The sequence below is a fragment of the Lethenteron reissneri genome, chromosome 40, assembly GCF_015708825.2.
Source record: "Lethenteron reissneri isolate LAM-NWPU_2019-01 chromosome 40, ASM1570882v1, whole genome shotgun sequence".
NCBI classification, from domain to species: domain Eukaryota; kingdom Metazoa; phylum Chordata; class Hyperoartia; order Petromyzontiformes; family Petromyzontidae; genus Lethenteron; species Lethenteron reissneri.
This window is the reverse complement of record NC_083818.1, coordinates 12,336,822-12,351,836: the sequence shown is the minus strand read 5'-3', so window position 1 is coordinate 12,351,836 and position 15,015 is coordinate 12,336,822. Positions and strand designations below refer to the sequence as shown.

At 56.3% G+C, this 15,015-nt stretch overlaps 2 protein-coding genes across 2 annotated transcripts; both read left to right on the top strand.

Moving 5' to 3' along the window:
- Nucleotides 1-205: 205 nt before the first annotated feature.
- LOC133352311 (RNA-binding protein 4B-like) lies at nucleotides 206-9,046 on the top strand. Its single transcript, XM_061567889.1, has 2 exons — nucleotides 206-1,919; nucleotides 8,426-9,046. The coding sequence occupies exons 1-2, from the start codon at nucleotides 733-735 to the stop codon at nucleotides 8,454-8,456; spliced, it is 1,218 nt and encodes a 405-aa protein (XP_061423873.1). The 5' UTR covers nucleotides 206-732; the 3' UTR covers nucleotides 8,457-9,046.
- Nucleotides 9,047-10,644: 1,598 nt separating this feature from the next.
- Nucleotides 10,645-14,377, top strand: POMK (protein O-mannose kinase). Its single transcript, XM_061568136.1, has 3 exons — nucleotides 10,645-10,915; nucleotides 11,865-12,104; nucleotides 12,410-14,377. Exons 1-3 carry the CDS (start codon nucleotides 10,703-10,705, stop codon nucleotides 12,896-12,898), a joined length of 942 nt encoding a protein of 313 aa, XP_061424120.1. The 5' UTR covers nucleotides 10,645-10,702; the 3' UTR covers nucleotides 12,899-14,377.
- Nucleotides 14,378-15,015: the final 638 nt, after the last annotated feature.

Sequence of the window (15,015 nt, the reverse complement as noted above, 5' to 3'; positions counted from 1 at the left end):
GTGCCCCGCTGCCAACGCAGCACCAGCAGCGCCACGCGTCACCGCGAAGCTCGGCCTCTCATTCGTCACCGCGCTTCTCGCGCGTTGCATTCACATTCGTGGCGGTCCCTCAACTCGAGAAACGGGTGCCGGCGGATTTTCGCCACGGCCCCTTGCGGCGCGCGCCCGCCCGCCAGCGGCGGTTCGGCGCGGTCCCCGACACGTGCCCACGCCGGGAGCAAATCGCCGCGGTCCCTCGTGTCCGGGCTCGGCTGCCATCTTAGGGTCGCCCCCGCGGCGAGGAGCGCAGAGAGAGCGGAGACGACGAAGACGACGGCGGAGGCGGCGGCGGCGGCAGCAGCAGGGAGAGGAGAGGCAGCAGCAGGAGACGCAGCAGCAGGGAGAGGAGAGGCAGCAGGGGAGGAGAGGAGAGGCAGCAGGGGAGGAGAGGCAGCAGCAGGGAGGAGAGTGGCACGAGGAGAGAGGGAGGAGCGGGGAGCTTGGGGAGGCAGGAAAGTGACAGGAGCGGAGGCAGGAGAAGCAGCAGCAGCAGGAGACGAAGCAGCAGGCAGGGACGGGAGAAACGGGAGAGACCAAAGCATCGGCAACAGGAGTAGGGTTCAGCAATAGCAGCAGTGGCATCGGCAACGTGCAGAGAAGCAGCGGGTAGAGTGTAGAGCAGCAGCGACACGCATCGGCATCAGCAGCAGCGGCAGCGGTACTGGGTCCCACCTCGTCGTCCCCTCGTCCACCATGAAGATCTTCGTGGGCAACGTGCCCTTCCAGGCGACCAAGCGCGAGATCCAGGAGCTGTTCGAGCAGCACGGGGAGGTCACCGAGTGCGAGAAGATCAAGGACTTCGCCTTCGTGCACATGTCTGCCCCGGGGGACGCGGAGAGGGCCATCGCGGCGCTGCGCGGCCACCGCCTGCACGGCGCGGCCCTCGACGTGGAGCCGTCCCACGGCCGCGGGCAGCAGCGGGGCGGCTCCTCCAACTCCTCCTCCTCCTCCATGCTGATGCTCGGCGGCCAGTGTAGCAGCACCACCAAGATGTACGTGGGCAACGTGACGCCCGACTGCACCAACGTGGAGCTGCGCGCCAAGTTCGAGGAGTTCGGGCCCGTGGCCGAGTGCGACATCGTCAAGGACTACGCCTTCGTGCACATGGAGAGGGAGGACGACGCCCGCGCCGCCATCCGCGCCCTCGACGGCTCCGAGTTCAAGGGCCGCCGCATCTTGGTGCAGCTCAGCCGCAGCAAACTCCGCGTGGCGCCCGGCATGGGCGGCTCGGCCAACTGCTTCCGCTGCGGGGAGCGCGGACACTGGTCCAAGGATTGCCCCACAGACAGCAGCCGCGCCGCCTGGGCCCTCGGAGGGGTCCCCACGGGGGTGCCCACCGGGGTCCCCACGGGGGTGCCCAACCCGGCCGCGGCTGCCGCTGCGGCCGCGGCCGCCGCCGCCGCCGGCCTGAGTGGCCTCGGCGGCCTCGGCGGCCTCGGCGCGATGCCCGGGGGCCAAGGCGGCCTCGGCGTGGTCGGGGTGGAGCGGTACCGCAACGGGGGTCCCATGGCCGCAGCCGCAGCGGCAGCAGCCGCCGCCGCGGCCGGGGGAGCGGGCGGGGGAGCCGGGGGAGGAGGAGGCCTCTACGGGGGCGCCTACCAGGCCCAGGCCTCCTCGTTCGCCACGGCCCCGCACCCCGCCACGCTCGGCGCCGCGTACGACGCCTACGGGGGGTACGGGGGCGCCGGGGACCAACAGCAGCAGCAACAGCAGCAGCAGCGCGACCGCTTCGGCTTCGTGGATCTGTACGAGCGATTCCGGGCGAGGCCCTACGCGGCGGGGCCCGCGGCCCCCGTGTTCCCCGCGCCGGGCGGGCCCGCCGAGTTGGAGTTCGCGAGGCGCGGGGCCGCGCCGCCTCCAACCGCCTCCACCACCTACGGGTACGGGGGCAGTGGGCCCGGCAGTGGGCCCGCAGTGGGCCCACAGTGGGGCCACAGTGGGCCCGACAGTGGGCCCACAGTGGGGCCACAGTGGGCCCGACAGTGGGCCCACAGTGGGGCCACAGTGGGCCCGACAGTGGGCCCGCAGTGGGCCCACAGTGGGGCCACAGTGGGCCCGACAGTGGGCCCGCAGTGGGCCCACAGTGGGGCCACAGTGGGCCCGACAGTGGGCCCGCAGTGGGCCCACAGTGGGGCCACAGTGGGCCCGACAGTGGGCCCGCAGTGGGCCCACAGTGGGGCCACAGTGGGCCCGACAGTGGGCCCGCAGTGGGCCCACAGTGGGGCCACAGTGGGCCCGACAGTGGGCCCGCAGTGGGCCCACAGTGGGGCCACAGTGGGCCCGACAGTGGGCCCGCAGTGGGCCCGCAGTGGGCCCACAGTGGGGCCACAGTGGGGCCACAGTGGGCCCGACAGTGGGCCCGCAGTGGGCCCGGCAGTGGGCCCACAGTGGGGCCACAGTGGGGCCACAGTGGGCCCGACAGTGGGCCCGCAGTGGGCCCGCAGTGGGCCCACAGTGGGCCCGCAGTGGGGCCACAGTGGGCCCGGCAGCTGCGATGTTGTGGGAGGGAGATGCAAGGGTAGGCGACAGCGTGCTTTGGGGAGGCATATGAAGGCAGACGACAGGATAAAGAAGTGGCCTGGATGGAGACCTCGATGTAAACATTACCCTGGCAGTAAGAAACATGAGGGTTGGAGACCTGGTTAAGCCGCCCAGGTTAAGTTGGGAGGTGAAGGCCGAGCTAGGTATTTGTAGACTTGGTGGGTGGTTTGGATGGTAGGAGGCCCGAGACACCAAGGGATCAACACGGAAATTGTAGGGCACCCACGAGAGGCCTGTAGCTGGGTTTGTTTTACCCGTTATCCACGGTGTGACTAGATCAGTGTTGGGTGTTTATACAACCTACACACTTGCAGGGTATGGGGCCCTGGAGAGCAGGGGCAACATTACCCACCCCTCGTCCTCATCACTCGTCCTCATCACCCACCCCTCGTCCTCATCACTCACCCCTCGTCCTCATCACTCACCCCTCGTCCTCATCACTCGTCCTCATCACCCACCCCTCGTCCTCATCACTCACCCCTCGTCCTCGTCACTCACCCCTCGTCCTCGTCACTCACCCCTCGTCCTCGTCACTCACCCCTCGTCCTCATCACTCACCCCTCGTCCTCATCACTCACCCCTCGTCCTCGTCACCCACCCCTCGTCATCGTCACCCACCCATCGTCCTCGTCACCCACCCCTCGTCCTCGTCACCCACCCATCGTCCTCGTCACTCACCCCTCGTCCTCATCACCCACCCATCGTCCTCGTCACTCACCCCTCGTCCTCGTCACTCACCCCTCGTCCTCGTCACTCACCCCTCGTCCTCGTCACCCACCCCTCGTCATCACCCACCCCTCGTCATCATCACCCCCCCCTCGTCACTCACCCCTCGTCCTCGTCACCCACCCCTCGTCCTCGTCACTCACCCCTCGTCCTCGTCACCCACCCCTCGTCATCATCACCCACCCCTCGTCATCATCACCCACCCCTCGTCACTCACCCCTCGTCCTCGTCACTCACCCCTCGTCACTCACCCCTCGTCCTCGTCACCCACCCCTCGTCACTCACCCCTCGTCCTCGTCACCCCCGTCCTCGTCACCCACCCCTCGTCACTCACCCCTCGTCCTCGTCACCCACCCCTCGTCATCATCACCCACCCCTCGTCCTCGGCACCCCTGCATCACTCTTCAGTCACTAACACCACCATGGCGCCACATTGTAATGGCCAACTCTTGCGTGATGGGGCTTGGGCTGATGACTGGCGCTGTGTAGCCAGGTGGCGTGTGTTGTGACCGTGGTTTGGTGGAGGTGGTGAGACTGGATGGAGTTATAACCTCGTGGCCGTGACTGGTTGGTGTGTTATGTGTTGTGGGTTGACGGAGATGACTGGCAAATGCACTACTTGTGCTTCCCATTGTGCCAACTTGCTGCGTCTTAGCCGCCCATTTGCTCCGTTCGTTGTGTTGCTGCTCTGCCCTCCGTTGTTGGAGGTTGACTGCCCAGGAGCGTCCTTAACGAACCTCCTCCTCCACAGAGGCCCATTTTAACGCCGCTGGTACCGGCCGTCGGAAAGTCCGCTCGGCTCCACGGCCTTCTCAATCATTCCGACATGGTGTGGCTTGCGGGTGGTGGCCCAGTGGTGTGTCTAGATTGGGCGGTGCGGTTCATTGCGCGCACCAGCTGTCCGTATTGAGTTACACGTCAGGGCTTCCACAGAAGCGGGCTCAGCGTTTCACCTCCGCTGCTGTAAAAGGCCCTCCTCCTCCTCCTCTCCCGTGTCACGGGACCCCATTCACTCGAGACGACGCGAGCCGTCGCCTGCCTCGTAGGGACCACGGTCCCATTCCCACAGCGGACATCCAATCGGAATTTGAATCACCAAGGCAGAGTACGGCACAGATGGCATGACGTGCACCTTCCACCCCCATCGCGACACGGGACCAGGACAATTTATGGGTGTGGGGGTTTGGCAGCGCACGGCAGTTTCGGGTCCGACAAGACTCACTCTGACGTTAAAGACCCCGTAGCAGTGTTCGCAAGAGCGGAACCACGTGTCGAGCTGTCACTGCCCAAAGCCGAACCCCTCGAGCTGTCGTCAGGCCCCGTGTGGACGAGACGTAGAAGACCACAACCCTGCGCCGTGTGGAGAGCGGTTCCTCATTGCGTCTCACATCGGTGTGCCCCATCTATTGCCGATTCAGATGCATCGCTCTGCGCTTGGCTTGTACCCAGTTATTAGGCATGTAACAATACACCCCCACGGTAATTTGATCTATTTGCACGATCCAACCATCGATTCTTTATTTTGGATCTTTTCTCTATTTGCAGTCTCGTACACAACTCTTCTCCATAAGCAGCAGTTTAACAAAACCGTTTGCATAGTTCGCATAATCGTCAGTTATCGATTTTAACACGTAATTCGATGCACGTATTGGAAGCGTAGGAAATTATGTTAATTGACGAATCGATGCTTTGTTACACGCCTCACATGTGCGACTTGGCGGAGGTCCCTCGGACTCGCGACTCTTTGAGAACCCGTCTCATCCCCGGTGGCAGCCCACAATGTTAACCAGGATCTCGGTGGAGCGTGCCCTACAGCAGCTCTGCTTTGGCGGCAATCCACTGTCGACGGTGCTGTTGGGTGGCTGTCCCTGGCGGGGCGTTGTGCGGGGGGTGTCCCGTGATGGTGCGTAGCTGCCCGCTTTCGTGACCCCGGGGCCATCGGAGCAGCGAGCGCCACGGCTCGGCAGAGCCGAGAGTCCCCTTTAAGCAACACGAAGTGAGGGGGGGGATTGCGCAACAGCGCGTGACGTTTGCATAAATATTCTCTGGATGGACCGAGAGGCCACTCGCAGGCTCGTCGTGTAACTGCGCCTCCTGCCCATTGTCCACTCCCCCACTCGACAGAGAGCCCCCTCTGCTGCACGGCCCACGTGTGTGTGAGCGCATGGCTTCACGCGTGTGTGAGCGCATGGCTTCACGCGTGTGTGAGCACATGGCTTCACGCGTGTGTGAGCACATGGCTTCACGCGTGTGTGAGCGCATGGCTTCACGTGTGTGTGAGCGCATGGCTTCACGTGTGTGTGAGCACATGGCTTCACGCGTGTGTGAGCGCATGGCTTCACGCGTGTGTGAGCACATGGCTTCACGCGTGTGTGAGCGCATGGCTTCACGTGTGTGTGAGCACATGGCTTCACGCGTGTGTGAGCGCATGGCTTCACGTGTGTGTGAGCACATGGCTTCACGCGTAGGGCCGTAACCCGCTATACAACGAACACCGGGGGGGGGGGGGCTATTGTCTCAGAAGTCAAGTTGCGGCAGACATAGTCTGCCATCCCGACCGGTTTAATCTGTAGGCTGCCGGTTTTAAACCCGTCGCCCGAATTGCGCCAGAGGTATTTGGATAATGTGTTATTAGCTTATAAAATTGGTCCTCGGTGAAGGGGGTTTAGAAATGGGCAGCTGGTCCCTTAAATCGATAGGGTCAGCGTCAATTGTCCTGTCCGCCCAGCAGAGGAGTCTACTGCATGACCTACTTGTGTGTGATCGTAGTTTCCTTTTCGGTGCCCTCACTGCATGAAACACAGTGACTCCTATTGGCTCACAGGATGACAGCCCATGGGCAGCTGTGACGATCTCACAACAACCTGGGCATCGTCTATAGCAGCAGTGTAGAAGGGCCACACACCCCGCTGATGAGCCACGATAAAGTTAAAGCCAGCATACGGCAGATTTTTTTTTGCATCGTCACAAGACAGATGGGGGTTCTAGTCAGCTGGCGTACTGAGAGACGTCGCCTGGCGTCATGGGCACCTCACGACCCGTGTGGCCAGCTCTGGTGGTGGGCGATATAAATAGCACCGCGCTACTGTACGCGCCGACTTAGTCGCTCAGTGTTTCTCGAGTGGTGGCTCCGTTTGGCTGATGCGGCACGAAGCCAGGGCCCGTGTGAGTGAGGCCAGGTATGCGGCCGAAAGCCATGGTGCTCGAGGTGTTTTTCAAATATATATTCTTTGTCTTCCCCCCTCCTCCCTTGAGTCCAGTTTTGCTATTGGAATCCTGCCATGTGGTGAATTGTCTCCGGAGCTCTCGAACAACAGATAATCACCCCATGTTAGAGAGCAGCCCTTGGAAGGAGGGGTCACAGAACTACATCTGAGATCCCTCCACGTGACCTCTTTATCCACACACCAGGGGGTGTATATCCTGCTGGTCCCAGAGCAGTCAAGCTCGGATGAGACAACTCGATATACTTGTTGAACCTAAATTTCGATTTAAAGCTTTCGTGACTGCAGGGATTCATCTTCTTGGTTCTTTCGATAAAGTCACTTAGAATGGAAATAATAAAATAATAAAACATAATAAATGTATTTAATTATGTGTTATTATTTTATTATTTCCATTCTACGTGACTTTACCGAAAGAACCAAGAAGTTGTTGAACCTAGTTTCATCGCAGTGGTTCCAATTTGGGTTTGAACCTAGGATCTCCATAGAACCATCTAATTTCTCTGAAACCCAAAGGCACCCAGGCATCTCGATGGTCGTAGTGTTGAAGGTTGATCTTTAATGAATGCCAGTTTGTGGTGTTGTGCTGTACCACGAGTAATGATTGATGTGGGAGTGTGCACTGCTGTGCAACTGGCTTGTGGGCGACTGGTGACAGGCCTCCGTGTGACAGGTGTCATTGGGAGTGGTAAGGGTCTTCCTGTACTGTCCCTAATTCTTGTTTCCACGTGTGCACTTGTGTGGGCTTGTGTGTATGTACATCGATCGTGTGTGACTTTGTGTGTGTGAATCCGTGTGTGTGTCTATACACATATACGGGCAGTGGTTTTCTTTGAATCCTACACTGAACTTTGATCTCTCGCCATGGCTAACTCACATCGGTGGCAAGTGGCATTAGAACTTGTCCTGGACCTTCTCTCGGTCCACTTAACTTGAAGGCACAATATAACCACAATCATCACCACAAATATAACATGCACATTTTAACCCAATCTAAAACGACATAACAGCATCCGCAATATAACCACCACATAACCGCAACTTAAACCACATTACCATAACTACAATAACTACCACAATATAACCACAGCAGCCACATTATGACCACAATGCATAACCACATGACCACTTTTTAACTACATAACTGAAACCACAACCATTATAACCACAACCACAGTATAGGCACAACCACAACAGCAAAAATATAACCACATCCCAAAGCATTAACCTTAACCACGAACATGGCGTGTGCGATGGAAGCTGAAACAATAACGAGGGCACTCCGAATTCTAGACCGTTCCAACTTTGCTTAAGCGTAAGGGTGGGGGGAGGAAGCATTGAATAATCATGGTTTGCCTGTTTCAACACATTCATTTAAAAAATAAAACAATGTTAACATATTTCATGTATAATCACGCACCTCTTGCACATTTTCACAGTAATATTCTCGACATCAGAATGTGCTGGCTTTATGAATGTTTTCCTCCCACTTACCGTTTGGGGGATCCAGAGTGTGACAGACGGATGTATGCAAATTATATAAATACGATCTTGATTTGAAGCTTTCGTGACTGCAGGAATCCATACTCTTTGGTTCTTTCGGTAAAGTCACGTAGTTAGAAAATTATAAAATTATTTTATAACTACGTGACTTTACCGAAAGAACCAAAGAGTATATATATAAAAATATAGATGTGGATCTTTGTTTTATTTTGTAAACCTAATGGATGCATCGACATAGGAGTGTTGTGTATAAAATACCTAACTCAAACATCATCCTGTATGGCATTACTTGAATGTCTGAGGTGCTCCCTCCTAGCAATTGCCCCCAACAGTCTCTCTGAGGCTACAAGGGAATCTTTGGGTGTGCGTGTTTTTGTGCGTGTGTGCTGCAGGTACAACGGATATGACTTTTACCGCCGGTAGAGCACGGGGCGAACAGCGACCGTCGCTGCCTCAACGCCGGGGCTTCCTCCTCACACCTTGGGCTTTTAACTCCATGGTTTTGCTCGTGTTTATCGGAATGTGACTTCAGTCGGTTTAACCCTCTCCATCGTCGGCATATCCGTGTAAGGTTTCGCGTTCCTCGTTAGTGCCGTTTGTTGACAGTGAGCGTTTGTGAGTTACCGTTAGGAGCCAATCCTCGCCCGCGTTTGCTGGGGGAGAATCGGGGTGGCGGAGGAGGAGGAGGAGGAGGCGGGCGAGGTGTCGTGGGGCGGAGCAGTGGAACCATCCGTTGGCTTCCCGTCGTGAGCGCGGTCCAGGCTTGGCTCCGATGATTAGATTTTCTAAAGCGCGTTGCGTTCCTGGTTTTCTGTTCTAGCTTGTAGATAACTAGAGTACCTGCTTGAGCGGCGGCTCGGGTCTGAGTTCCGGCGTCCGCGCGAGGGGGCGACGCGTAGGCGACGCGTAGGCGACGCGTGGGCTAGCGCGAGCTCCGGCCAGCATCGGCGTGGCCGGAGCTCTGCGTGGAATCGGGAACTCTCACTTTTTACAATAAAAGCATTCAAATATGAGCACGGCTGCGTGCCTCACTCGGAAGCAACGCGGCTCGGATCTCGAAAGGTTTTCTCAAAGTAACGCCGGCTGTGGAGAGATGCAGGCGGTCGTGCGCAAAGACGAAAGGAGCCAGTTTGGGATTAAGTGCAAGCAGATGGCGATTGCTATTGATAGGTTATATAATGAAGAACCTAGGGTGGTTAAGAAGTGCTTTCCCATGTAGAGAAAGTACAACATTGTATTGTCTACTCAGAGATAAGGAGTAAAATGGGGGTTATCCGCTAAGATGGACAACTCTGTTAGGGATAGGAGCTGGAGAGGCGCCAAGACCTTGTGTCCATGACCACTCACAGCGGGACTAGCAATGGCCTGGTTCCAAACCATGTGCCTAGGCTCTGACCTCATGCCCCACGTGCATCGCTTCCCTCTCCATCCACCTACTCCATATACCTGTTGCGATCCTTAAGAAGTCTGGAGACGGCTCACCCTGGATACGGCTGTCACGGCGTCTCTCGATCCAATCTGGCCAGGACGGAACGTCGCACTGCCAGCCGAGATTCACCAGCGGGGGAAGCGCTTGTGCGGCCCATAGCTTTGTACTGACCTCGCGGTTGGGGGTTGCGCTGGGACGATGAACAAAGGAGGATCGAGGCCTTTGAGATAAAAGGGCTCCGCCGCACACCGAGGATCCCCTGGACAGCAATAAATGGACCCTCGGTGAAATGGGCTTCCAAGAGTAGGTTCCTCGATTCGATGGAGAGAGATAATCTGGGGTGCGTCCTGCGGAAGCCCGGAGACTACATGAAGAAGGTAACTCGAGGCTTGGTCCAAGCGGCTGGCCCAGAAGAACTGGGATTAGTGCTGGTTCTTGGACAGGACTTCCGTAGATGAATCCCTGTGGCGTTGAGTAGTCCGTCTCGCGGCTACGCATCGAGGAAGACTCGAAACAAACAAATATTGGCTGCAAAAACCTTCGTGTTGTCATGAAGCAAAGTTTAGTCGAGGGTAAAGCACCCCACGCCATCAAGGTAAGAGGTGGATAAATGAGATGGTAGGTAGGCAGGCATGAGAGTTGAGTGAATTCACAGCCAGCAAATATGAATAAAAACATTTTTATTAAAAATAAATCTAGGAAACGAACATGTAGTAGCCCGAACGGTGAATTATAAACCAGATTGACTTGGATATAAAAAAATAATGCAAGAACATTTGGATTAAAATGTATATAAAAATTGCAATGAGTCGTGTGTTGTGACGTCACGTTGACTAGCAGGCATCGCGCGGGACACCTATCAGGCCTGGGGGGGGGGGGTCCCTTCACAAAGCAAGGTTGTGATTGGTTCCCGCTTCCCTCGCCAGCGGCCATCTTACGTAGGGAAGTGCGCGTGATAGGAGGGAAATTTCGATTTAAAGCTTTCGTGACTGCAGGGATTCATCTTCTTGGTTCTTTCGGTAAAGTCACGTAGAAGGGAAGTAATAAAGAATTGTTTTATTATGTTTTATTTTTATTATTTTATTACTTCCCTTCTACGTGACTTTACCGAAAGAACCAAGAAGAGGAGGGAAATTGTCACGTGGGTGCTACGCCGGCTCTGTGGGGGCCTCCGCTCCCCACCTAACATGGTGGAAGCTGCTTCACGCTGGGACGCGCGGTGCCGAGTCGCCGCGTCGCTATGGGAGCGGCGCTGCTGCTGCTGCTGCTCGCGGTGATCTTCACGCGACGCGGGCAGCAGGAGGCCCCGCGCACAGGGGCAGCCGCCGCCGGCTGCGCCCGCGGCGCCTTCAGGCTGCCCGGCATGGCGCGCTGCGAGCCGCTGCTGGGCTGCACGGAGATACGGGGCGCGGTGCGGCCCCGTGGGCTCCTGGGGCAGGGCGCCGTGAAGCAGGTGCCCCGACCCCGCCGCGATCTCTGTCCCTATCCCTCACCATGACACTGCGTCTCGCTGCTCTACCATATACCCAGACCGTGCTCTAACCCCACCTCAAAGCTTAGCGCCATCCCTAATCCTACCTGAATACTCGTACTCCTCCCCCTCGCGCCATCCCTACTCGTGGTATTAACCCTGCAGCTTGCTCCAACCTGGCCCTGTACCAATGCTGCCGTCCCCGTTCGCCAGTCGCCGCGCTCCGAGCCCCAACCCGCCAGTGCAGAAGGCGGCGTCGGTGAAAAGCTGTCGCCGGACAGAGATGAAGAAGAGAGTTCGGTTGGTGGTACTCTCGTGCATATCCCCGTGCCCGCAAAGCTACGCTGTGGGCAGCAGAGGGCAGTGCTGACACGTTCATTGTTTTACTCTGCTGTGCTCCCACGTCTGGTGAAGTGTGGTTCAGTACTCCCAGCTTGAGGGGCCCTCATCTCACAGTGGATTGACACAATGCCTGTGTATGTTTAGTAATACTATAGTTCCCGTGGCACTATAGTTGATACTATAGATTACCTATTCGTGTTGGTCTCTCGCACGCGTGGGTTTTCTCCAGGTGCTCCAGTTTTATCCCACGTGAATAATTAACACAACTCATCATTAATTGGCTGAACACATTTTAAAATAAAAAACAAATGCAGGATCCTGCTGAAAAAGAGTCATATGATTCCGTGTGGATTTCCTGGATAAAAATAATATAGTTAACAATGCAGTAGTTTTCGTAGTTAATTATTGCATTGGGAAATAAATGTGAGATGGAAAATAACTAATCCGGCAAGTTTCCCACCTTGTCGTCTCCCACCGGCATCTGCCAGCCTCGGGCTGGATTCGCTTGCATTGGGAGTGTTCAGGACGCGTGCCCGGTGAGTTGCGTCCGTAATGGTGCCGCCTGGTACGGCCGTGTTCACCGCGTCAGGTTCACCTGGCGGAGTGGCGTGGCCTCACCGTGGCGCTGGCTCGACTCCGGGACCCACGCTACCGCGCCGACATGCGGCACGGAGTGGCCATGCTGCGCGGGCTGCAGGGCCCCCACGTGGTGCAGCTGGTGGGGGTGTGCGAGGAGGACGACGCCTTTGTGGCGGAACACCACGCGCTGGGGGCGCTCCACACGGCCGAGCGCGTGCTCCAGGGCCACGGCTGGAGGACGCGCATGCAGGTTGTAGATTCTCGCACGCCGAGCGTCATCCACGGTTGACTCGTAATGACTTGACAAAGCATAAAGCGTATCTCCTCCGATGTGTTTTTGGGTTGTACCAGACGTTGCTCGGCACAATGTCCGGTGTTTCGCGCCATGTTAAGGGAGCATCCTGAATGAGTTCAGAGAACTCTGCAGTGCATTGTCAATTCTTTATACACAATAACAATATGGTAAAAGACAAAAAGTAATAAAATCTTCAATAAAATCACAATCCGTGAAATCGCCGAGTGTAAATCGGCCTGAATCCACGGATGTCATTGCAGGTGGCGATGAGCTACGTGGAGGTGTTGGCATATCTGCACGAGAGCCCACTGGGCACGCGCGTTATGTGCGACTCCAACGACCTGGCCAAGACACTGTCGCAGTTCCTGCTCACGTCGGAGCTGCGCGCCGTAGCCAGCGACCTGGACGCGTTGCCGCCGGTCGACCGCGGCGCCGGCCGGCTCGCCACGTGCGGCCACCGTCAGCTCGGCGGGGACTTCGTGGCGCCTGAGCAGCGGTGGCCCTACGACGATCGGCCCTTCGATGAGAGCGCCATGCCGGGCTACGACGAGAAGAGCGACGTGTGGAAGGTGCCCGACGTCACGGATTTCCTGCTGGGTGATGCGCGGGGAAGCGACGTCGCTCGCTTCCACCTCTTCGGAGTGCACGGCCGCTGCAAGGAGCGCGAGCCGGCGCTCAGGCCCAGCGCCGGGGAGCTTGCGCGCACGTACAGGGCCCTGCTGGCAGAGCTGGAGCACGAGGAACTGTGAGATCCACGCGGTCACACGGCCAAACAAAACTCTTTGAGTTTGTGAAGCGTCTTATAAGTGCAACTGCATATAAGCAAACTATTAGGATGTGTTACAAAGAAGGAGGTGTGTATGTAATGTATGGTGGGGTGGAGCGGTGATGCAGTGGTTAGCGCACCACGCTGTGAACTTTGCGACCAGTTTGTTTCTCAACCGTGGCTAACATCAGTGGCAAGTGTTGTCTGAACTGGTCCTGGGCCCCAACTCTTTGCCAACCTCCACTGACAAGCGTGAAGTATGGCTAAACACCATCCAAGATTGACACATGGGGAGGTATTAATTCAGAGTGGAGTTGTAAATTGTTTATTACGTATATATTTACACACTATTTTAAGTGAAGAGTCGGGCAACAAAGCAGAAGAGGCGTGGTCTTGAACTGAAGTTGGGAGTCTACAGCACAAGATGGCTTTGAGCTCCACGATCTCGATGATTGTTCAACTCTCAAACCCAAGTGGTGAGTCCTGCATTTACCCAAGCTTCTTCAGAGCTGAGACTGTGCAAGCTGAAGAAAGGTCCATCACTCCCGTTATCAACTTGGAATCGTATATGGCACCGACGGGGCCCTGCTGGCTCTCCACACTGTACCCTACACCCACGTGCCCCCTGAATGTGTCCGCCCATCTCGAACCTCGGGAACTAAGCAGGCTTGAGTCTGGATAGAATTGCCTGACATTACATCCCTAGCTTTTATGTGATAAATGCCACATTCAATAAATGAGCAATAACAATTGAAAAGTTTTGCACAGGAGTTACATTTGTGTGTGAAGGCTTGAAGTAAAGGGGTTTATTTGAGTGCAAAGTCTGTAACGTTTCGTGGACTCTCATCATGGGGCTACTGTGACATTGATCCCGTCTTGTTTGCTTTTTTTAAGAGTGATACACGCGACCTTTGGTCCAACTTCCTCCTTCCCTCTAATTCAGACAAATAATGTCACCACTGCAGTTCTCATCGCAGTAGGCATGCCCAGGAGACATTGGGCTCAATGACACGGGTGATACCCATTATGGGCAAAACCAGTATTTGTACAGGTGGAGAGGTTATTTTCAGTCTACTGAGGCTAAATACAATAGTGTTTGATATCATTAGTCTTTATCGGAATCTAATTGATTGTACTGTATATGAATGGTAGATAACCCTTTTTCTAAGCCTGGCTTACTCACCTGACTGGTTTCCCTTTACGGCTTTCTTCTCAGTGATCTTTGCGAACCATTTGTGTGTGGGCATAGAGGCTGATGGGCCAGTAGTTCTTCAAGTCAGTTCTATCACCATTATTATTATTTTTTATAGATTTAAGATCGAGACAGCATTCTACGATTGAGGTTTACTTGATGTACAAATATTTTCTTGTCGGTCTGTACATTTTGTTCCAACTGGTTCAACTTCTCTGTGGCCCTGATCTTGCTGCGATTACAGCGGTTGACGGATCATTCAAATATTAAAGTTCAACAGTATTCCTGCTTTGCGTTTTGCCCAGACTGTGCGTTCTTTATTTTACAAAGCCCTTCCACCCACGCGCCAGCCACTGGCACACACACACATAGAGTATTGCTACTCCCACGTGTTCACGCGGCAACAGGACTCCGCCCACGAGGATATTGTACAGCACGCCTTGCTCTCACACTCCGTGAATTCACAGCTGACATCGTTTATGGTATTGATATGCTGAACCTTGTATTTCGGCGTGCTGAGGACCTTCCAGCAGTAGGATGAGCAAATGTTGCGTTCAACAAACAAGGAAAGCAACACTTCCCTGCTGCGTTCCTTGCCCTGATCCACTTTTTAATTCGTTCCCATCGTCTCTTTTGTCTGCGTTCTTACGACCTAACTCAATGAAACATCAACTTTTAATCCATGAGTCGGTGTCCCTGAGTAAGATGGCCGGTCGTGTGGCACGTGCGCGTGACGTCACGGCCCCGCCGGGCTGTACCAACTGCGCGGCCACGGCGGGGGGCGCCGGGGCAGCAGAGTGGGAGGGGGTGGAGTGGGGGGGCAGCAGAGTGGGTGGGGTGGAGTGTGGGGGGGGGGGCAGCAGAGTGGGAGGGGGTGGAGTGGGGGGGGGCAGCAGAGTGGGAGGGGG

Coding starts and splice junctions, on each gene's coding strand:
- POMK (XM_061568136.1), top strand. CDS start 10,703: ATGGGAGCGGCGCTGCTGCTGCTGCTGCTCGCGGTGATCTTCACGCGA. Junction 10,916..11,864: donor GGCAGGGCGCCGTGAAGCAG/GTGCCCCGACCC, acceptor TCACCGCGTCAG/GTTCACCTGGCGGAGTGGCG. Junction 12,105..12,409: donor GCTGGAGGACGCGCATGCAG/GTTGTAGATTCT, acceptor ATGTCATTGCAG/GTGGCGATGAGCTACGTGGA.
- LOC133352311 (XM_061567889.1), top strand. CDS start 733: ATGAAGATCTTCGTGGGCAACGTGCCCTTCCAGGCGACCAAGCGCGAG. Junction 1,920..8,425: donor ACCGCCTCCACCACCTACGG/GTACGGGGGCAG, acceptor TGTGTGCTGCAG/GTACAACGGATATGACTTTT.